At 35.2% G+C, this 23,873-nt stretch overlaps 1 protein-coding gene across 4 annotated transcripts; it reads right to left on the bottom strand.

Moving 5' to 3' along the window:
• Positions 1-64: 64 nt before the first annotated feature.
• Positions 65-23,663, bottom strand: LOC117162369 (uncharacterized). 4 transcript variants are annotated; one of them, XM_033344258.2, is made up of 10 exons: positions 23,469-23,660; positions 5,066-5,141; positions 4,492-4,734; positions 3,478-4,061; positions 2,989-3,289; positions 2,346-2,847; positions 1,956-2,114; positions 1,711-1,886; positions 1,377-1,583; positions 65-1,101 (listed from the first exon to the last, which is right to left on the bottom strand). In XM_033344258.2, exons 3-10 carry the CDS (start codon positions 4,604-4,606, stop codon positions 1,022-1,024), a joined length of 2,124 nt encoding a protein of 707 aa, XP_033200149.2. In that variant the 5' UTR covers positions 4,607-4,734; positions 5,066-5,141; positions 23,469-23,660; the 3' UTR covers positions 65-1,021. The 4 variants fall into 4 exon arrangements, with proteins under 4 accessions (XP_033200149.2, XP_076479901.1, XP_076479902.1 ...); XM_076623786.1 differs by lacking the exon at positions 23,469-23,660 and adding an exon at positions 10,380-10,456; XM_076623787.1 differs by lacking the exon at positions 65-1,101 and adding an exon at positions 1,231-1,277 and having other exon boundaries at positions 23,469-23,662.
• Positions 23,664-23,873: the final 210 nt, after the last annotated feature.

Raw genomic sequence — 23,873 nt, 5'->3', positions numbered from 1 at the left:
TTTGGGAAAATTGGTATTCTTTCTTTGTTCGATTTCAATTGCATCTTGAATTTAAAAACTTAGATTTTGCTTAATTTCATTTATTTTTTGTCGTCTGTGTGTATACACATTTCGACCCAAAAAATCAATATATTACTTTCTTTTATCTTTCAGTTAAAGTCTTATACCCTACACATGGAGGCAAATATTTTTCAGTAGATACATACAACAAGTCTGTAGAAATTTTTTCTTATAAATACATTATGAACACGTAACACCTACGTGATCGCAGTCAAGTATACAAAGAATTGAAACGCAACAGAGTTACGAAACGAATTCGTAACTTTTCCGCGATATTAATATATCACTTGTGTACCTATGAAGGATACAAAGATTGAGACGATGAAAAAGCATTACAGATGTTACACTTAGAGTAGTAATGATCCGGCAATATTACTATTCATTGATAGTTTAGATACAAGTACTCAAAAATTAAGTAGGTAATTTTTTAAAATTTGTTCTTTACATTAAAAAAATAAGCATGAAAATATGAGTCTTTTAATTAAAAAAAAAATATATAAAGTAATTCTATTTTTTTTATCAAAAGAAATTGTAATCGTACAATTATAAATGTATAAAAATTAAGAAGATAACTAAAGCAAAAAGTGATTTCAAAATGCTTCACTCATAATCTGAGTACTTCTACCTTCTAATTCTCTAATCTCATTTTGGTATTGACAAATGTAAAATCTCGCTTCGACATTTTGAAGTACACTTGAGCAAATTAATTCTTAGAAATTGCTTGTATAAAAGAAAATTAATGATAGTATCAAAGAGTTGACAATTTCGTCGTAAGAGTTTGGATAGAAAGTAAAGAAATGTTAAAGGCTGAGCACTGATAAACGCACTTTCCATACATATGTCGTATAACAATGACAATCTTTTGCTTTTAATTGCAACAACAACGACAGTCTAATCACTAGCACCGTAACATGACATTTATAGTGTCGTTAAACACTCTTTTTCCTCATTCTTTAACTCTTCAATAGCGGAATTGACCTTTTCTACCCATACCGTTGTGATAAACCCTGAGTGGTGTGTAATTTCCATTTCCATTCATCGCTAAAAAAACAGCAATAAAAAAAAGAGTAATAAGATATATTAATAAGACATATTAATAAAAAAATCATCAATTAATAAAAAAAAACATTGGGAATGTAATATAATGTAACGATAATATAGAATCAATAAATTAATATTGGAAAACTACTCACTTAATTCATATTCCTTAATAGCAGCTTGCATGATAAATTGAATAGTTAGTTCAAATTATCAGTCATAATATTAATTAAATATTATTGTTAATTATACATATAAATCATCAAAACGCCACTTACCCTGTACGATAGTGGGGGGTTGTCGTGGGCCTTGTATGGTGTGTGCATGACATCGCGGTTTTAATAGGCCGTGATATAGGACGAAGTATAAACCGGCAACAGCCGCAGCAGCGACGGCCATACAACGGTAAACGAATCTTAACGAGTCAACGATGTCAGACTCGTTGACGCTGATGTAAGCACCAACCACGGCTCCGATGCATCGACCTGAAACGAATTATTAAAAACGTTCATTACCACAATATACAATGACACATGGATGAATATTGAAATTACTAAATTGCGTGTATGAATTCATCGAGTATAATCTTAAAATTGCATTCAGAATGCATACCAACGCAGAAATGCGCAATCACAGGTAATGCTTGAGCAGTCACAGTCAAGTGACGCGGGACGAGATGTCGTAGGTAAAGAATGGCAGTAACCCACATGATACCTAGCGTGAATACTTCAAGAGCCTCGAAAATTAGAGACCACCAAGGTTCTACTACGAAGCCTAAACCAGTAAACCTAATATTTCCAATTTTTTAAAATATGTGAATTACAAGAGAAATTTTATTATATAAAAAACTTACCTACCTAATAATATACACAGTGAAGGCAGTGATGAGAAGGTTACTGTGACCACAGTAGTCAACTAAATGTTCAGATTTCCAAAGAAATAGAAACGCTGGAACAGCTCCGACTGTCATAGCTACACTAATGGGAAGTTCGTCAGCTCCTAACTTTTGTAGATGTCTAAAAAGAATATTCTGTCAGTATGATCTAAAAACATCTTATATGATTTTAACTATCCCTTAAAAGATATCTACAACTGTTTGAATACTTTCACGAGTTTCTATATTCATAAGAACCTATCTATATATTTGATTGTTTCACGTATTCATCATGACGACAGTTCGTCGGAACATACATTTACTGTAACTGTACTCTAACAATAACATGAAACGACTACGCAATGACTCTTACAAAGGTAGATAACTATCCATGGCGCTCCAGAAAGTCCCCATAATGATCAGTACAATTACTAGAGCGACAGTTTCACTACCGTATCTCTTGATGGCGCTCATGGGAAGTGCTAACATGCCACTTCTAGTATGCCACCACCATTCCGGTGGACTGAGAGGCATCCCGTTCGCACAAAGAGCTACCAAGGCTGCCAAGAGCATCATAACCACGTGTATACCGATTGGCAAATAATAGAAAGAGTTCAAATTTTCTATAAGAGTGCATAAATAGCCGGTTAGAGGACCGAAGATGGCAAAGCCAAGCGAACCGAAGGCCAACTGTCGTCCTACGTCTCCGCGTCCACAGGATGTTTCTCTGGTGGCTATTACAACTGCTGCATCGATCAGAGCTACAGCCGTTGTTGGGAAAATGTCTGCAGCTGATCGAATAGCTAAATATGTCCAGAATACTAGGTGGGTCCAATCTTCTGTCTGTTGGCATTGGCTCTCTATGAGGACGCTATCTGGAATTAATATATATTACTTATATTTTATATTCAAACTTGTTATAATATTAGTGAGTCAAACAAGTTTCAATTTAGCTTTCATCTCTTTAAATATAAATATCCTCAGTCTACTAATAGTGTAATAAATAATAGTATTACCTGGAAGAGTATATGGATCAGCTAAGCTACATTCAATGGAACAACTCTGATAAACTTCTGCCATTCTGGTTTCAAGTTCAGGAGGTATACGACAAGCAAAGTACTCAGCCAGAGGATATGCACACCAATCTCGATCACTTTCATTGTTCAAGGCTTGTTTCAGAGTAGCATTTATAGCTAAATTGCCTGAATATTTGGTGTAAACATGACAAACAACACTATCACCCTCTTTAAAACATAAATGAGGTGGTTCGCTTTCAGGCATGGCGAATCTTCGCGTTTTTTTCGTTTCTTCTTGTTCCTGCAACATATTTCATATATTTAAATTACTCTGTCTTTATACAGTTGAGAACTACAGGGGATGGGCACAATAAATCACATTCTTTATTCTTTATAAGTGTGCAATTTTGAAACTCAATATGTCGTCTCAATCAATCGTATATTACCAAAATTATCTTTTATTCCTTGGCACTTGGTTCAGCTTTTTACCTGCACATTTAGCTGGGCGTATATTTCACTCTCGAGAGGAATCACCGTTGTTTCGCCACTGCCATCTAGAACAATAACATCGGAATTGGTCGTTCCAGAAGTAGTGGAACCATCGTTATCGTCGGAATCCCATCGTTTTGATCCTATAGGGTAACAAGCATAATTGCATCCTTTCAGAAGCAATGGGCCAACTCTGGTTTCGTCAGACCATCTGTGGCAAGAAATATCATCTTTGCATCTTTCTTGCAACACCACCGCTCCTGTTTGATCGCAGCTAAACTTTAGATCAGGTTTTCTTTCTTTTGGAGGTTCAATGCGATCAGCTGTAGGAATCAATAGAAGAAAAGCATAGAAAATGGCAGAGAGGAAGCAGGCAATGGCAATCATCACCCTGAGGTAACGACCAGTTGAAGTTTTGTCGCCTCTTCCTTGATGACCTGCTAACTTATCTGCGATTGGAGCGGCAAACAGAGGCCCTAAGATCGCGACTGCTGGCGAGATTATTGAGATCATTCGGATCTGGTCGATGCTCAATCCCATTTCAGTCATATGTAAAGGAAGAAAAGGGAAGAGACATCCTATTCCTAAAAAGATAATTATGACATCAATATTGGTGGCAAATATTTCAATATTTCTTTATTAGATATGAATAAATATCGCAATATATGTATCTTAATCCAAATATATCTATTATTCTTTCAAAGGTAAGATTGCAAGATCATTATTTGTATCTCTTTTGAAATCTTCGATAACATTGATCATATCTATCTTATTATTTCCTTTACTTTATTTTTATTCTCTACTATATTATTATTTTTCTTGGACAGATGAAATAATAAATTATTTTTTTTTGTCAACAAAATGCAGAAAATTAATTAATACATTCTACTTAAATTCTTTTAAAGAATTTTGTTTCTTTTATATTTACAAAATAAATACAAATTCCATAATAATTGCACTATTTGGTCCGCTTCTCATAAAGTTCTCCAATCATGATATTTATTCTATATGTACCTCCAAAAAAGAGGAATAACAGTAGTTTCAACGAGAGAAGATTGATGTTAATAAACTTCTTCTTGGGCAGGTCCTTGGTTGTGTCCATTCTCTCCGTGGACGCCGTGATCGACATTTTATATATATTATAAAGTTTCTCTTAAAAGCAGGTACAAACGATTCAAGATTGACGACCTATGGTCGTCTATTATGCCGATGACACTCCTTTAATTTCCATTTTTATTAGTCCACTTTTACGTATGTCTAAATCAAAAAGAGAAACTTTTGTTTATTATGAAGGCATTTAGCAAATACAATTTTAATTACGCATTTTGTTTCATAAGTTGAAAAGTTATAGACCTAGAACCTTAACCATACGCTATTGTACGAATATTCCATGGGGCAATGATCAATTTATTTTGAACGGAACAGACCAATTTATTTTCAAGAAGCAATAAGCAATTCATTTTAAACGGAAATGAAATAGCGGCTTTACGACTCGTTTCTTTGATTTTTCAATTCCTCTAGTGAAAATGTGCAATCGCACAGATCATCGTGGATCTAGTATACGAGATAGTAGTCAAACTGAACTCACTACATCGAGATGTGGCGGAACGCCGTCCGTTAGAACGCTCAACTTCCGGTGCTCTACCTTATAAATACCTCGGATGCTGGAATCAGAGTATCAGAGAAATTATAAATGAATAAATCGAGTTAAATATTTGACATAAGTAAATTATTATTAATAGCGATTATTTTTAATTAATAGTAATTATTATTTTTGTTTATGGTTTTATTCTGGTTTTCATCCATTCCATTCAGACTCTCCCCTAAATAGTGCTTCGACAACGGTTATTTATCTTCAATCTTATGAACTCTTCCGGATGCGTTCCTGGACTCGCAAATTACACTCCATTCCAAAGATGGCATGGGCCAGACGATCGTGACACAAGTTTCACATACAAATAACCGACCGCTCGATTGTACGACCATACACAAGAGTTCTTCTCTTCTCCTACACGAAGCACGAAGGCGATCAAAGAGGCCGCAATAGAAACTCGTCGTTCATAAGTTATGAGTTATGAACGAGGACTAAATAAAGAAAAGGACGACTGTACTTCCAGGATATCAATTCTTTGGTCTCATCGAGGAACCGCTTCCTTTATTGATAAAAGGAGATACTATCTTGATCTGTATCTTCCGTGTGTATATGAGAGGGTTCATTACGTGATCTGTGTATTATACGTTTGTATGGTGTATTACCCGAAATCTGTTTGATGGAATATATTGTAATTTTATTAAACAGACAAAGAATATTATCTGCAATAAATAGAAACTATTAATTACTTACTAAAGGAAAAAAGTTTGTGTTTTACAATTATGAAGACACGATTTATTCAATTTATTGCTTGCGAACAAGAATGGAATTATAAATACCGCGTGCCTCTAAATCATCAGGTACAACGTTTATCATTAAACGTAATAATTTTTTCAATTTTCTAGCTCAGTAATTTCTATATCTGATACCAGAAATACAGAAATTTTTGGGATTTCTTAATTGCTCGTAATTTTGTCATTCTGTCAAAAGATTAGTCTTCTAGATTATCTGTGAAATATCTAGTAAAAACGAACACTTAGTTTTAGCAGGATGGTGCAAATTTCTATGCGTAACCTACTTTTCTCAAGACCAACGTTCTCACGTAATTCTCAATTTTCGCCAGTACAAACGTCTCGTAATCCGCAACTTCCTTATTTTCGTCGGGTTTACGAGAACTGACCCTCGCGACGAAGGTTCTTATCGTTCTGATCGCATTACTACACGTTCCATATTGCATTTCCTTGCTTTTGAGAACTCTATATCTCCTGAAGATTTCCATTCGTTCCGAATGTAACAACCAAAGTTTTCAAACGTTTCCAATATCATGTTTCAAAACTTGTTAGATAAGATGCATAGAACTATCATATTGTATCATGCGACACACACACACACACACACACTTATATAGTTATGGATAGTTTTTTATATATATATATATAATCAATAGTTACATATCTTCCATTCCATGTAATGCCATGTAGCCAACAATGACCGATGCAACACGCTCGAGACCCATATTTCATGCAACTGTACGTGAATTTATTAGAGATATGCTATTGAATACTGTGACGACAGGGTGGAATTATTTAGGTGAACAGATACAATATGGTCGCAACAGATTTTCATCGAATTTAATCTAATTCATGAATAGACCGCGAACTTCAATGTAAATTCATATTTTTGAAAGCATTCGTAAAAGAGAAGAAGTTGGATGAGAACTTGTATCGTATCTTCTTCGCTATTCCAGAACGATCTGATAATTGTAGAATTCACTGTACTATGAGATTCATAATCTTTCACCGTTTGCTTGTTTCACGAACCTGTTCAGTAAGGTTTTCGCTTTCGAGCGAAAGAGAGAAAGAACGATCAGCAAGAGACACGTATATAATTAGCATTATCGGAGTGATCTTTCGATTACAGGGAGACGTCATCATCACGAAGAAATCAGACGATGACGGCATACCTCGTCACCTAGCTCGCTTTCATTCGTCCTCTTACATGGCTCTTCACAATTAAACATCCGTCCGTTTCGTTCAATCATTGTCCTCCCTCGCGGATGTTACCACCAGTTAGTGACCGTCTTAATGCCTTCGAGAAGGAAACGAGAATTACCGCGATAGTTATATAGCTTCAATTATGCAGTCCCCACTTTCCTTCAATTTCTGGCCCGTCTACTTTTTGGTAACAAGGCAGATTTGTCATCTCGAATAGGTAATTTTAAAAGTAATTCAATTGATTCTTTATCTAGCTATTTTTATATATTTTTCTTTGCACTTTAAGTTATATTTTTTATCATTGATAGAGATAGGCAAAAATCTATGATTCGTTTATTTATGTTTTCCTCGTCAGTGGAGGGGCTGTCTTTAACATTTACGTTTAAGATGGCTATTTATACTATATACGAATCTTTGACTAAATATATGTTCACAATAAATATCTTGCAGCTTCTATACAGATACTCAAATAGATTTTAAATGTTACTAACATAACCGTAATGATGTAAGAAAACGTTACGTTATAAGAAAAAATTCAAAACACGGAAAGAAATATAAATTAACGAATTTCTTTTCTCTCCGATTTATTTCTCCTTTCCGTCAAATTTAAAATTCGACTAATTTACCTTAATTCACCTTCTCACGTCTCACTTGTGTCATACAGTGAATCCCCAATCAATTTCACTTTAACAAGCTTGCTTGTTTAGAAATTGATTTCCAAGACATCTAATTCTTTCTTCATAAAAAATGTGTCTGGTGTCACGTCTAGTTTCTAGGATATTGATTCATAACAGCAGATTAGCTGACTCACCTCATGTGACCCAGAAAATCAGGAAGTCGTAGACCGATTAGCAAACGTATTAGTTTACAGTAATCGATGAAAACAGCATCGGACGTTGATAAACGTTTAACACCCTTACATATTGAAAGTCACAAGAGAAACATGTATCAAGCACATTTTTCCTCACTTTTTGACATTAATGTTATTTTATAATTAAACGATCTGTTAGGTTCAAAGATATAATTCTTTGAAAAATAACTAATAAATCGACATTTCGTAGAAGCAAAGGATATAGTAATTATTAAGACGATCAATATTTTAATATCTAATATTTTAATGTTATTACGCACAGTATTTTGGAAATTTTGAAAAGAATGAACAAATACATGTTTAGGTCCGAAACTAAATTGTATATGGATAACGTGGATAATACAAAATTGACTAATAGCATACTATGTTGAAGTTGCTGCTCGTAAAAAATAGGAAATATCGCTTATCATGCCAACCTCCTGTAGATTTCATACAGACAATCATTCATACAGGCACAACAAATTTTTACAGCGATTTAATGCAAGACTGTGTTAACAAAACGATAGATCGAAATTGATACTAGAATACACTGTACAATGCTTTCTCTATCGGACAAATAAATACTATTTAGCAATAAATTGATATAACGTTCGCGGATGAGATAACGCGGTCATCGATCGACAATAATACCGGTGTATTTTGGGACCTAGCTGAATCTGTGTTCGTACGAATATACGACCGTGAAGTTTATTTTAACGTTGGAAATATCAATAGAAAATTGATACTAAAATTATTCTAATAAATATCACCATGATGCGTGTACAAGAGAAATTTATATTGTAAAATCTTGGAAAATTTAATGAGGAATATTGCTGTCAGTACTGTCAGTACTTGTTGTGCACGAACAGTTAGGGAAAAAGAATTCTCAGAATTATTAAATACTAGGAGCGTGGAGGAAATAAGAAACATATTCCACTTTGTACGGAAGATCATGAAAATAAGAAAATTAATGCTAGTCGAGTCATAATAAAAATTAAATTAGTACATTACAGCGTGTATCTGCGTGTGTCGGGTATACGTCTGAACGTGTATTGATGTATGTAAATATTTATATTATAATGTACGATATATGTAGTGGATATCTACGAGCTACTTTGTAATAGGCTGTGAGGCTGAAATCCAAATAAACAACTATAACGAGGAGTATTCATCGATAAAAGAGAAGAAATTATACTCACAAGTATTATCGTAATAGACTTAAAAATTCGAGAAATTTATATTACAAAATCTTGGAAGATTAATAAGGAATATTCATCGACGAAGAAGGAGAAAATCATAAAAACATCTTCTCCAAAGAAGAATGAGAAGTCACGTATTCGAAGAAAATGAATCATTTGTATATTATCGAGAAAGTCATTCGACAATTCGCAAAGAAGACATGAGTGAATTATTGCACGAAGTAGAGCGACTGCCGTACAGTTTTATCGGACGGAATTCGCTTTTACATCTGACAGCTCGATTATTATTAAGCCGTGTGAAGCTAAAGGCTATTTTCTACCCCTTTTCCTCTTGCGCGTTACAACGCTATTGTGTTTCTCTCACGCAAATGAGCTTTTGTTTCATGAAATAAAGTACGCAAATGTTGCGTTCGACAGAAATCTACATCAAAGCATATAATCTAATACCTGGAAAATACACAATATGACTTTCACATTTCAACTTTCAAATATCTATAATCACATTTCCAATTGATAATTATGTAATTTGGTAACTTTTCCCAATTTTGTCTAATTTCTGATCTAATGTCTTCACTTTGGTTCGTGAAATTTGTCTCGTTTTAATCGTTTCAAGCATATTAAAAAATTTAGTAACGTGCGTCACCGATGACCACCACCGTGGCCGTCGACGTTGTTAACCACAAATATTTAAACACAGAAAGCTATTTCTTCCTACAGCCTTGAAACAATCGTTAAACCCCAATCTCCCTTTGTTTCATATCCACAAGGAGATGGCGAGAACTGAGAAAGCTTGCACGAGTTGGCTGTATGTGCGTTCGATACTTCAGGTTGATGGTGAAACAGCCCCAACAGGATTTCAGTGCATGGCGCTTCGCCTTCGAGAAATTATGTTCTTGGTGCGGCAATTTCTTACGTTTTAAACGTTTTCATTAGAACACTCGGGAGTACTATAATAATATCAGAACTAGATCAGCTCTAAATCGGTACTAAAATGAAAAAAATAATCAAAAATTTATCAAAATAGATTGTAAGGCTTTAATATTAAAAAAAAATAATATTAATATTAAAGGAATATACAAAATAAAGTATAAAAAATGCTTATTAATTTCTTGAAAACAAAGAGTCACGCATTCAAATACTTTAGGGGCTCTTTTACCATCAGCCTAAAAGCATGCACATAGCCAAATCATTGGAGATTTTGCGCTTTTTGCCATCTCCTTGTTAGCTTCCAAACCCACGCAAACAGTGAAACGGCTAAGCAAATTTACTTGTTTATCCAATCGATTCGAAGAAATCTTGGACTTTAATTCCACCGACGCGACGCGACGCGACGCGACGCTTACTGGCGACGGAGACTGGCATTCTCGAAGTGTCTCCGCCAGTTGCAACGACAAGCGTCTCTCTTCCTAGCTAGAGCCTGTCCTTCGAGTGCTCCACTTCGTGTCAATTACGATTCTATGACAGTAGATCCGTATTTCGATTATCTTGCAATCAGCTTTCGAATATGGAATAAACGCGGCGGAGCCTGTAACGAGTGCGTGCACTGGAATGGCAAGTCTAACTGGGTTAACAACAGGTCATGGAAGCTTCGAATGTTTTCGTTCTAGCTACAAACTGCTTCTACACATATTCGTGTGTTTTCAAAGGCCGCGGCTGAAACATCACCGAGCAGAAAGTGCACCGTGAAATTTGTTGGCTGTCGATGTCTAGTCCAGATTCGCGATAACTGTACAAATTGCTCGTACGCTGGCTCGTTTGCCGTTTCTGATAAGATCATAATGATCGTTCCACTCGTCCTATTGCGAGGGAGTAGTTTTTCGGAGTAACAAGCTCGCCGCGCTTACGTACAACACCGCAGAATGAAAAGTTTAGTGGAAAACTTTTTACGAGAACCTATAACGAAGTAAATAATCAATAATAAAATTATCGCATTTCTATCAAAATCTTCTTAATGTTTAACATATGTAATTTATAGAAAATGTCCTTTTTGTAGTTATGATTCGATCGGACAAAATTTTCCCATTGAAACAGAATGGTAGTATATATATACATTTTGCGAAGTTTGCAGCATCCTTTGCTTTTAAAGCGAAAGAAAGTTCTTTCGTACATTTTTCTGAAAAATAAAAATAATATAATTACGAGCATTATTTTTAAATGTAATTAATTACAGCTTCGATATTATAAAATATCGTAAACAAGATATTTGTTTAAGGATGACTCTTCCGCCTCTTTGCTTCTTTTGAAATCATAGCACGTTTTGAACTTTTAAGCGAGAGTGTATATACAGGAACTTTTAGCGTGAAAAAGTTATCAATGCCAGTAAGTAAACGCATTCAGAGATGCGCATTCATGTTTCTACATGAATAAGCACCGCGTAATAAAGAATTAGATAATTAGAAAATGACAACTTTTTGTCAACAAGTTTAGACTGATACTTGCAAGTCACGTCTATAATTTACGCTTATATCTTGAATGATTGGTACTGATCTATCGCGTCTATATCCTTAATAGGATAGAAAGAGAAAGTAGTGCAAGTGATGAGAGGTACGTGTGCCAAATATGGTGTAAATAATTCTAATTGGCGATGCATGATGTTTCTTAAGGATACTTAAGGAGTTTCACGCAGATCATCAAGCTCGTCACGTGCGTAAACTGTTCACACTGTAATTTACACCGGTCGTTCTTTTCCATTGCAAATAATGCAAATATATACATCCCGGCTATAAATAGTTGCGTGCGAACGTCGCCTTTTAAGCGGTCGGGATTCGTTTAATACTTTGCTGGTCCGCATTACGGAGAACGGAAACGGTCGTGATTATGCGTATACAACAAATATAGCGTGATTGAATATCGTACTTTACAGTTACAGCTCCACTATCCATTTCCAGCTCGAACAATATCACATTGTTGGCATTAATCATAATATTTCTATCCTTCCTGTAATTCAGATTAATTAAAAAGAAGAAAATGAAAAATAAAATATTACGAGAAAACCTCTTGCTCGTAATTTCTATAATATCGTGACTTTGACTGATTTATACACTGATTTATCGTGATTTATACAGATTAATGACGAACTAATTAGAAATCACTCCAAATGAAGAAACTGGGAGAATAAAATTTTTTTTCGGAAATGGATACATAGACGAAGATTTTTCTTGAGTTACGGTATCTGCGTGACCTCCGTACGACTAGTTCCTTACGTCATCGGGAACAGGTTGTCGATTACGTCAACGTTCGCTGTGTGCACCTTGAAATCTAGCCTTACGTTTGATGCGACTATAATTATCGCGTTCATTCCCTCGGGACCTCGTTACGAATACATAAATGTAATAAATACTTTCGTCTCTTTACATCACGGAGATTAAAATAGTAACAGTATAGTATTACCAATGTCATACAAAAAGTAGTATGATAAATATCATTAATGTACAATAAGCCATTTACTTCGATCAAAAATACGAGACACGCTTTTAAAAAATTTATTTCTGTTTATAGGATACCATTGATGCAACTAAATTCTTCGTCGTGGAATGTTTCCTTGCTGCGTTCCTTTCTTCAGAATTTTATACACTTCGAAAGAAGCCGTGTTTTCAAGACGCTAGAAGCTTCGAGCTTTTAAGAGGGTGAATTTTTTAACAATCTCGCAGCGGGCTATCATTATTGTCAGATAAATTTCTCACATTGTCTCCCTAATTGCGCCGCCACGTTTCACGCATTCCCTTAAAATTTTCTTTGCACAAAAAGGTACGGAGCATACACCGTGGCACTGAATATTCAGAATTAATTAAATTTTTTCACATAAATCTTGCGTACCATGGATAATTAAGAAAAACGTTGTTCGTAAAATACACGTTGGAAAAAAAACTTCACTAACTCTTTAACAAGATTATATCATATTCTACGCATAAGAATCTTCTGTAATATTAACCCTGCTGCGTCTCTACGGTCGTTTACGACCTAATTGTATTTCCCTAGTAGCAAAAAATATCTCATACCTCGATAAAAGGTGAGAAAGTTCTTATTGTTATGCCTGACTTTCTGTTTCAATTTCATGTCGAATCTTCTTAAAACGTTATCCTTTTAAAAAAAAAGGCAAATCCTTTTTGTTTCTTAAACCGACAAGTCCGAGATATAAAAATCCGAGAATCACTGCAAAGCCGATGAAACAAAATTTATAATATTCCCGTGTCATCTTTCGCATATATTTTATTCGAAAATTTAAAGAGAAAGAAGAAGTTATGAGTTATAAAGGGAGACTTTAAACATCCATCGAAGTTGATCGAATAATTACAGTAATATTTACGAAGAGTCGTCGCATTCCTCATCGACGATTTTCAAGGATCGTAAAAGAAAGCGACTTCCTGTCTCGAACAGGAAATCGCCGTTTACTCGTGCTCTTCGTTCGACCCATTATCTTTGCAAGAGAGCACGCAATAGATATTCATATTCGTCCCTGTCTGTCGGTTGTCCAATCTCGTAATGGCACGTCTTACCAGTGCAAGAACACCAGCCAGGAAAATGACTTTTTCACTCGGAATCTGAATATCGCTACGTTCAACGGGGTTTCCTGGTGCTCTACCGGAACTCTGTTAGATCAGCACTCAGACTATTGTTCAGACTGTCGTTCAATGCGAACGCAATTTCGAATTTTCATTACGTTCCATTCCAGACGTACATTTTTTGATGTTTTACATATTTCTGTAGTTACGTAAAACACGTTTATTTGTACTTTTATAAAATACACGTTTTCAGTCACATTGATGGATCGATACGTGGAAATATTTTTTTTTATTTACATACACAATGTGAAGATCCCAGGTTTGTCAAACCTTCTCAATATATTTTACGGGTACATATCGGAAAAGAATGTTACATAAAAATAGATCTTTTAAAGCTTGTGCTCTTGTATGCTCTCGTACATTTCAACTAATATTATTAGTAAAATTTTCAAAGTTGCAAGTTTAATTTAAAACTTTAAATTTCGTATGTCAAATGAAATATTTCAAAATATAGTATATTTACACAATATATCCTTTTCTGATCTATACTCATAAAATATACCGAGGAGTTTTGACTGCAACAACCTGGAACGCTCTGTATGTAAATTAGATTGCAATGCGTGTTGTGACTGTCAAGCTTGGGAACAAAAATATGAAATAAAATCGAAATTATTTCAGACGCTATTTTTGTAAGGGAGCCTTGACAACGGTAATTTGTTCGATGTTAAGTCTTTAGAGTTAACAGCACTGCACGAGGCTGAACTGTCGGGCCTTCCGCTTCCATGATTTCATTAACCCAATTCCGAAGCTTGAAGTTGTCGTGTTAGGGCGAAGCGTGGGCGGAAGGACACGCATGATATTTCTCACAGAAGGGTCACCATTGCGTGCAGGTGTTATCCACGTGTGTCCCACCATATATTTATTCCCTAATCTTTAATTTACTGCTGGTTAATTAATAGCAATGATAGTCCAGAGCGTTTCCAGCAGAAGCAATTCAGTGAAAATTATTTTTAACGGAACAGGGTTCACATTTAAAAATTTAGGACTTGTAATCGTGAGATTTTCAAGTTTAGAAAACCGAGGAATTATTTTTAATAAGTTTGTAACATATTTATAATTTATCATCTCTGATAAAGGTAACCGATTTTAAGCCATTTTTTAATAAAACAAAATTTACACCTGAGAATGTATTTTTATAATTCTAGAACTTTTAAAGCTTCAAACTGTGAGAAATTCTTATTAATAAACTTACGACATGTTTAATGGTTGTTGTTTTAGCTAAATATTAAACATAGTCCGGCATTGAAGTATTGATGGCATTGAAAGTGTTAATTAATATATGCCGAGACGTTACACGATAATTATATGTTGTTCAAGCTTGTTACCTCCGGAGAAACAATCGCCACTGTTCATTAACCCGCTATTAAGAATTTACAACGTCGGCGGAACTTCGAGCGTTACATAAATCTTCCAGATAACGAGAGATGCAAGCAGTTCGCTTCCACCGGAAATTCTAAAGTTCTCTGATTTTTAATTTCGATATTATATCGCGTGTACGAATAATTTCGTCAGACATTCGTTAAACGAGTTTTGTAATTTACTTTTATCGTGACGATCGATCCGATTAACTCTATTCGTGTACCTTTTGATTATACTAAACGTTCGACTACTTTTCTAAACAGCTGTAATTCATCGTTTTGAAATACGGTAACACTACCGATAATTCCATTACCTTCGAATGAACCAGCGGTAATCGTTTTATACACCTTTACACATATGTATCACCAAATATCGGTAAAGACTTCAACATTTCGAATTAAATTACCCCATCGAATCCAAATATCTGTAAACACTTTCCAAATGAAATGAACTCATAATCAAAATTAAACGATCCCATCGTCTTCATACACAATCAGGCAATCGACAAATACCACATCTCGCGCTTAAAAGCTCAGTAATCAGGAACTCGCTGGAGCTGCTATGTAAATCCGCGGAAGGATTATGGCAATGCTCGGGAAGCCAGCCGTGCAACAGCTGCGTTGAAAACTAGGGGCATCAAACGTGTAATCGCCATGTAGGGAGACGTCGCAGCGGTACTTGTCATATCTGCATAATATACTCTCGAAAGCCCTGGCTGTAGTTTCTTGCATCGACGAAGGGTTGCGGGAAACACCGATGAGGGGTGAGAAGAGAGAAAGGGAACCCTGGTCCAGGGGTGAGGAGTTGCGAGATGATAGGGTTGAATTAGGCGTTGAGTCGTGCAACAGCACGAATGAGTAATTCGAATCGATCGTAAAATCTGTCTCGACTAGTGCTTCTCTTTCTCTCTCGCTCTTTCTTTCTCACTCTTGTTCGTCTAGCCGTGTACGAAGCGAAAAGAAAAGCAACCTCTCGTCGCCTCCGTCTAACGTCATCACTCGCTATAGATTCCCGAGCTCGACAAACGGATCCACCGTGCTCGATCTCGGTTTACGTGTTTCAGTAGAGCTTTCGCCGGTCTCAAGGATAAACCAGTCGTTCAGTTATTCCGGATAGAAAGACGAATATCGTGTTTATGGTGTTAGTCTGTGCCGAGGATTTTAAGGTCTGGTATCGTTGTTCTACATCTTCCTTGCCGCTAATGAACGTGGATCCTGTGGCTCCTGAGAAGGATCCAAGCTATTACGTTCGAGGTCTAATATCGTAACTGTTGCTCAAAGCAATTTGGATTCGTGTACATACATAGTCGTCTATACATGGTGTAAAGGGTGCGTTACGAGAGCAGTGAGATTATATTGCGTTCGTAGCTTGACAGGAAATTCGCTTGGGGTGGTAGAGGAGAATATTTGAAATGGAAGTTTCTATCAAACTGCAACGATTGTACCCTTTGTAGCACAGCTACGTATAATAGCATATTATAAACCGATCAAATTTATTTTTTAAGATTGATATACAACAATAAAATTGGAATTTGTAATTGTCAAACCTTATAGAAGCATCTTGTTGCTTAACAAATTTTTTATCTTCGCGTTCTCTTCAACTTTTTAATTATATGTCTCGGTGAAAATTTCAAGCTATTTCAAATTTTATCAATACGATCATGATAGACGTGTTCCATTACAGTGGTAACGAAATTTCAAGAAATTTTGTATAATAAGCATATTCGTCAAAGTTCTCTATGATAAGTGTTCAAATAGTCGTACTTTCGCACAGCCACTGTGAGGTAATTTAATTTAAAAAGTTGTATGTTTACAGATACTTGCTGGCATAAAAGTGATACATATGGTTACTGGTATTGTTCCACTTGAAAACGAACTTCCGCTTTTGAATGAAGTTTATTGTCGAACTGCATCAAACTATGTCCTTTTCCTTATACGCGCTTCCCACAATAGCTAGCTATTCGATTGATTTTACCAAGTTCCTCGATATAATCAAGCCAACTTGAAATATTCCAGCCACCTTTATTATGCTTTTCTATAAATAAACGACCTTGAGAGAATAGATCCCAAATCTGTTATCGTTGCCGCTGATTTACGACTTCAATTAGAATTTTATCGATTCCATTACGAAATACTTACGTGTCTATCATCGAGAAATAGTTGAAAAATATAGTTAGAGTACGTTGGAATAATCAATATCTTCTCTGACAATTGCTAACATATGATCTTGCATATTAAAACGTTCTTGTATAATCATAGGAAGATGAATAGTACTCGAAGTTAGTAGAAGGAGGACTCTCGAATCCATGAATGCAATTCGCATTCCTTTTATGGTAAAATTTGAAACAAATCTGAAAATGTATATATATGTATACTTGTAGAAGTTGCAAGATATTTATACGAAAAATGGTCTTAGACATACAATTATTGCTAAAGATAATCCTATTAAATATCGTGGCTTATTAATATGTATTACATTGTTCCAAAAATTTCTTTCGTTTTATAAGAAAATAATAGATGCACAGTATTTCGTAGTAATAAAACAAAATGGATCATACGTAATTCAATAAAATAATATAAAACAAAAAATGACGCGCATCTGTTATTTCCTTACAAAATGACAGAAATTTTTAGGACAACCTAATAAGACCATTTTTCGTATAAATATCTTGCAACTTTTACAAGTATACATATATACACATTTTCACATTTATTTCAAACTTCGTTGATATAATCGAAAACAGTCGAGTCTCGTTACAGTGCTAATGAAACTTCAAAATGTTTCGTATAGGACGCACAATGTATTCGCGAAAGGTACAAGCGCTCGAATACCTTCGTAAACAACTACAAATTTCGTCATTGTTCGCAAAGTTCGATATTAAATGTTAAAATGTCGAAGCTTAAGTGACTCGAACGATCCTACCTTATTATATTTCCGGGTGAAATCTTGGATTTACCGCACACCGTGTGTGCAATAGTGTGCATGGATCGGATCAGTAACGTACGCTGCCGCGTACATTGTTTATTTTCACCGGAGGCAAAACGTATAGGATGCTCGACGTGTATTTACCACGGATAACGGAACCATGCCGATGCTCGAGTCTTCCTCGTTGCGCGTGCGAGTTCGAGCGAGAAAACGGGACAGGCATAAGGAGAAAGACGACCAACGATGGAAAGAAACGAGGAAGAAACCCGTATAGTGTATCGTCATCCGAACGAATCCGGACTCACAGAGAATTTCTTCGATCGAAGATTACATCCCTCACGCGACGGTAAAAGTAAAATCACGTTCGCTCAGCGCCTCCGAGCACAATGAATTTTACCGTACTGTTCTTGTAGAGCGTTTTTGATGGGTAACGGTAGTCGATACGCGACTACGCTCGTCTTCATCTATCTGAGAAATTACGTACATCGTCTTACGACGGATTCGATATCTCTGACCGTTTAAGCGGAAATTAGATCTCAGCCAACTCGACCTATCACTGAGGATATAAGAGATAATTAACGCCTGTAGTGGCTGGACCTTGTTAAACTTACATTATGTGATTTTAAGTCTTTCGACTGGTGTGTCGTTAAGCTACTGGGTATCATGACAATTTAGGGTTAGACTACTCAGTTTTGGAACTTTTAAAGCAATTGAACTTTACTAACGATTTCTATTACGGAGGAAGCAAAGTATAAAATAAAATTAAATAGCTGGAATTTTGGTAATCTAACGTAAATTATTACAGTCATCTATAAGCAAACGACTAAACATGCAGAAGGTATAATTATTTACGACGGTCGATACTTTTAATGCCTTCAATATTTTAGTATTACGACTAGGTATCCTGAAAATTTTAAAGGGGATGAAAGAATCAAACAAGAATAGAATTTTTCTTCATTTCCATGAAGTGTTAAATACGAAAAGCAAGTATTTAATATAGTATTATCTATATTTTGATAATATTTAATATTTCCATCGAAATATAATTTTTATTTCGGGTCGTATAGATGCGAGAAGAACGATAATAACTAATTATAATAATTGAATTACACACTTGAAAGAAAACGTTATTGATAAATAAGACGAAGCTTCAAGATCTCCTTTTCTTCCGGTAGCACGGGCAACAACCGGAAGAAAGGAACAAAGGCGGCTAGAAGAAACATTTAAAGTGTCCAGCCAATAGGACCTACACTTTTAGTAGCAAGTATAAGAGACGTGAATTAAGAATTCCCTGAAAGTCGGGATGGTCTCGAATAAACAACTCTTCAGACTTGCACCAGTTTGAAAAGAGAGTTTAATAAGTTGCTCCACAAATATTTTAAAGAAAAAGTTTAATAAAAGTTTCCCTATTACGCGCTCGTTCGATAAAATATATTCTTTTTTTATATCCTTACCTCCGAGAGATCGTATACACGCGCGCTCAAATAAAACGAGAACGATTTTAATCCAAGTGTGTCGGTTGCAAGTTCGTAATTATTTAGTTTTTCATTTTCTTGCGTTGAAAACCTTCCGAACTGCGTGATAAAATTTACATGTTTAGGGAAAATTAAAAATACAAAAAGCTCGAAACCATGTTCATTTAAGTCTATAGCAAAACAAATTTCTCATTAGGGGACAATACTACTCGTACAATTGGTTTACTGCAGAAATAAAACACAGCAATATTTTCAGAGATTAATCCGCAAATAGTATATGATATTTAAAAGAAGATCTTAAGAAAATTTTGGAAACAGATTGAGAAGATGCAGAACCAAATTTCCTTAAAAATTTAATTAACGATAAATTGGATGCAGTTATTTGAAGAAGAATGTTCGGAATAATACTTATTATACATTAATTAATGGTATTAATTAATGATATTGTATAAATATTCCTGTCTCGACGAAATGTTACCATTATATGTATCACATTATATATATTTAAATATGTTTGTTATTCTTTATTTTATTTATTTTACTTAGTCCTTCTCTCTCGGAATTTGAACGAATTTTCGGTTTTACATTATATTATATTCTTTAATTGTTTGGTTTATCTTAAAACCCCCAATTCACTACACGTATAGCAATCAATAAAATATAAAATATTAAACAACTATATATGTACACCATGTATAACAAATAATAACATCTTATTTGAAACGCAAAAGAATAAATATTTAAATATATTTAACAATATAGAGAATATTTACTCCTCCTCTGACTCCTATATTCCAACTACAAATATCTTTGTCTCTCACTTCGACAATGAATAAAATATAACACAGTCCTCTGGGTATCGATGCTATTAGTACGTATTTTTAAATGCAATCAATTAGTCTTTGCTATTATTTTATTCAAATTCGTTGCAAGAATTCGTTATTATATTCTAACTATATCGAACGATTTTCAATGTAAATCCCTGTATTATTCATTTCTCCACAAAAACCATTGTCTGCTCTCGAGCTACTGTAAATTCGTGCGTAACGATAACACAGTTACCCTCTTCGACTCGATGTTCTCGGATATAAAATTTCCATGAATTTAATAATTCCTACTAACAAGACTGGAACGTTTCACAGCGGTATTTTTACAAATTTCACGATATCCGACTTGGTGTTACGGCGTAATGTAAGAGTAAAGTCGGCTCGATACAACTGACCCGTAATTAACGGGAAAGGTATTGACAAAAAGTTCAATGGCGCAAGCCAGATTTAATTAATAACCGTCGAACGTGGCTGCCGGCGTCGGTCTCGAGGAACGGAATAATTTTTTCTACGATAATCGCATTTTTTAAATTAATTTCCGGCTGGTCGCGGCGGCTCGTGTTTTCTGTCCTTGATATTTCTGACGATTTCCGTGACGAGGAACTTGATGGTCCTCCAGCGTGTCCCTAAAGCGACTTTTTCATCTGTTGGAACCGAATATACTCCCCTCCGCGGTCGATACGAAATCACAAAGGTTAGAACGTAATTTCAAGAGAACAAAGAAGCGAGACTAGTGGCGGCTCTTTTTTTAAATTTCGTTTCGAAATTCTCAACTTCCGCCACTATTAACGACGCGATCGAATTTCAACTTCTGTCGAACAAATCTCCTTCACATGAGACATAACCCCGTAGTCCTATATTCGAGATTCTATGACTCAAAATATGTCGAAAATCAAGAATAACCAAATACATCAAATTATTTAAAAGATTGAGCGTGAATTATAGGTATCATGTATACGTGACTTTGTCTACTCTTAACTATGCAGAAGCAGACAATCGGCAGGGGATTGGTCTACATGAGAAAATACATTGAAAATGTAGAATGAAGTTTCCTTCTGTAAGTCCGCGTGTTTTAGAAATAGAATCGATTGTTATCGATGTGAAACTGTAATTATAGTAACGTTACTAATTACTTCTACATATGTTGATATTGCCGATAGCACTGTATGTATACAATTTTCTAAAGATGTATCCCAAGTGATTCAATGTGACATGCTATTTGCATCGTTATAGCGCAAAGATTCAATTAGAACGAATAAATATCGACCACGATATCATCTTTATAAAAAGAATGGAACTGGTTTCTACGAATTCTGTTAACTGATACGTTTCACGCTATAATTACAATAGTTTTGACGCATCAGTCGATTTAAGGATCACAGAAAGACGTAAATAACCCATGAGATAAAAAGAAGAAATAAATTAAAAAAGATACCAACTTAACCTTATTTACAAGTAAGGTATTTATAATCTAATTCAGTATTTACTGTTCTTTGTACTTACTAATTTCTTTATTCTTCTTGATTTTTTAAATTAATTCCAATAAAATGTCTGTTTCAGAAAGAACATGAATATATAAAAGGAGAAAATAAATGTGAGACTTCATCATAGCTTAAAAAAGAATAACACGCGCAGAACAAATGTATTTGCAGGATCATTTTCATGGACATTTTGATACACGTTATTCATAATGTCGGCTCATTGTTATTCGTATCGTTGGTAACTCGGCAAGTCATACTCTTATTAAATATCCAGCTATCCAAGAGAGTCTCGATTAAATTACTCGCAATCAAAATCATCGTAATTTTTTATTCTTTTGTCTCTTGTTATGAAATTGCATAAATATCCTTAGTCTGGTTATCGAGCAATCTCTGCCATTAAGCATTATGGAAATTTCGATCGATAAGAAATCATCAACTCGTGACTCCTATGACTTGTACGTAAATGAGTAAAGGCATGCTCGTGTGTACTCGTGACAGAAAAAAGTGATTATAAACAATATGAATGCTGTACGTGGAAGCTAGTACAGTTCTCCTTGTAACCTAATCAAACTCACTCGTACGATTTCACCAGTACGTAATGAAATGCTATGTAGAATTTCAATCGAATTATCGCGAATCGATTCGAAATGGACTTGCACAAATTATGATTATTGTACCGAAACCCAAGGCGGGATAATTGTCATAATCGTAAACAATTGAAGTTACCTAAAGAAAAATGTATCGTATTTCTTACCCAATATATTATATACGTTGATAATTGAATGTAAAATAATTAGATAATTCTTGAGTCCAGGATTTAAGCTTATAATCATTATTATTATATTCTCTTTATTATGTATTTTAGATAAATTGATTAAGTAAAGAAAAAAGAAGACAGTCAGTGCACTTCTTTACTGAAGGAATGAAAATTCAACATGGTGGGGCAATAAATACATAAATATGATACTATATATGTATGTACGATGGTATACAATGACGGACAAAAGAAAAAGTCACACTTGTGTATAATAATCACAGTACATTAATACTAACTTTGTTTTAAATTTTTTACCCTGCTGGTAATAGTCATTTATTCCACAGATATACGTCACAATTTAATTGTTCTCGTCAATTATAGCTCTGTTGTCTAAAATTATGGTGATTTTCATATATTCTTTTGTCCTCCACTATACATTGCATAATATTATTATACATATTTATAATATACTATGTACGCATAAATTTTTGTACTTCCAGTTATGACATACCATCAAGCACATCACTAAAGTGTACCAAAATCGATAATAACATAATTACACATTCTTTTGACAGAAATCAGTCATTAACTGGTTAAAACCAATCACACGTGTGAAACGAGGAAATACGTACACATAAATCATACACTCGTCACACTTCTATTAGTTAAACCATGTTCTGGGTTCACAATTGGATAACTAGCAGAAGATCGTGTAAAAACACGTAGAAAACCTGTGTTTAAGGGCCACGATAGTGGGCGAAAAATTCGCCACGGAGGATGTCGTCCGTTAAAAACAATTGACTATGATTTAAGATGAAAACGGGGTCACATAGATCCGAGTGGAACGAGAGAATCAACGGTCGCCGTACGCGTGTACCGAGATACTTCGATCGGTGTATCGAAGGGTTGTTGCCCGGGCTACCGAGTTTTCCGCGATCGTAATGAAAGAAAACGTGAATGGAATCACTCACCCCGGACAGCTTAACTCTATCAAGATATCGTTCCGTTTGATGAGGTTCGTAACAGGTATCCCAGGCTTGAATCATGAAATGTCACGAAGGAGCGAAATGATACCTTCCACGATGGTTCCAGTACGAAGTCTGGTGAGCGACTGTTGCGTCCCGGTTTGTTCCACGACCACGACTCCCTTGCACACCGGCTCGCGCTTCTCCGCGCGTAAACGTCAATGCGAGTGCTCTCTAGCATCAGCCCACCTTTGCAATACCTTTCGTGCACCTTCGGCATATCCCTGGTTATGCTGTCAAGCGATGGAATTCGTTTGTAAATAAAGATACCACCGCGAGTTAAATTTTTATTGCTGTTCCTTGCGGGGAGAGTTCCTTTGTTGTCAATATAGTATTGTTGTGTACGACGAA

The sequence above is a fragment of the Bombus vancouverensis genome, chromosome 13 (assembly GCF_051014615.1).
Source record: "Bombus vancouverensis nearcticus chromosome 13, iyBomVanc1_principal, whole genome shotgun sequence".
NCBI classification, from domain to species: domain Eukaryota; kingdom Metazoa; phylum Arthropoda; class Insecta; order Hymenoptera; family Apidae; genus Bombus; species Bombus vancouverensis.
The sequence above is the reverse complement of the archived record's forward strand: the minus strand, read 5'-3'. Positions and strand labels throughout refer to the sequence as shown.

Bases quoted from the DNA above. Each gene is read 5' to 3' on its own strand.
- LOC117162369 (XM_033344258.2), bottom strand. From the start codon at position 4,606: ATGTCGATCACGGCGTCCACGGAGAGAATGGACACAACCAAGGACCTG. The intron at 1,887-1,955 runs GTAGGTAAGTTT...TGGAAATATTAG, and splicing joins TTCACTGTGTATATTATTAG to GTTTACTGGTTTAGGCTTCG. The intron at 1,102-1,376 runs GTAAGTGGCGTT...CTGTTTTTTTAG, and splicing joins ACCCCCCACTATCGTACAGG to CGATGAATGGAAATGGAAAT.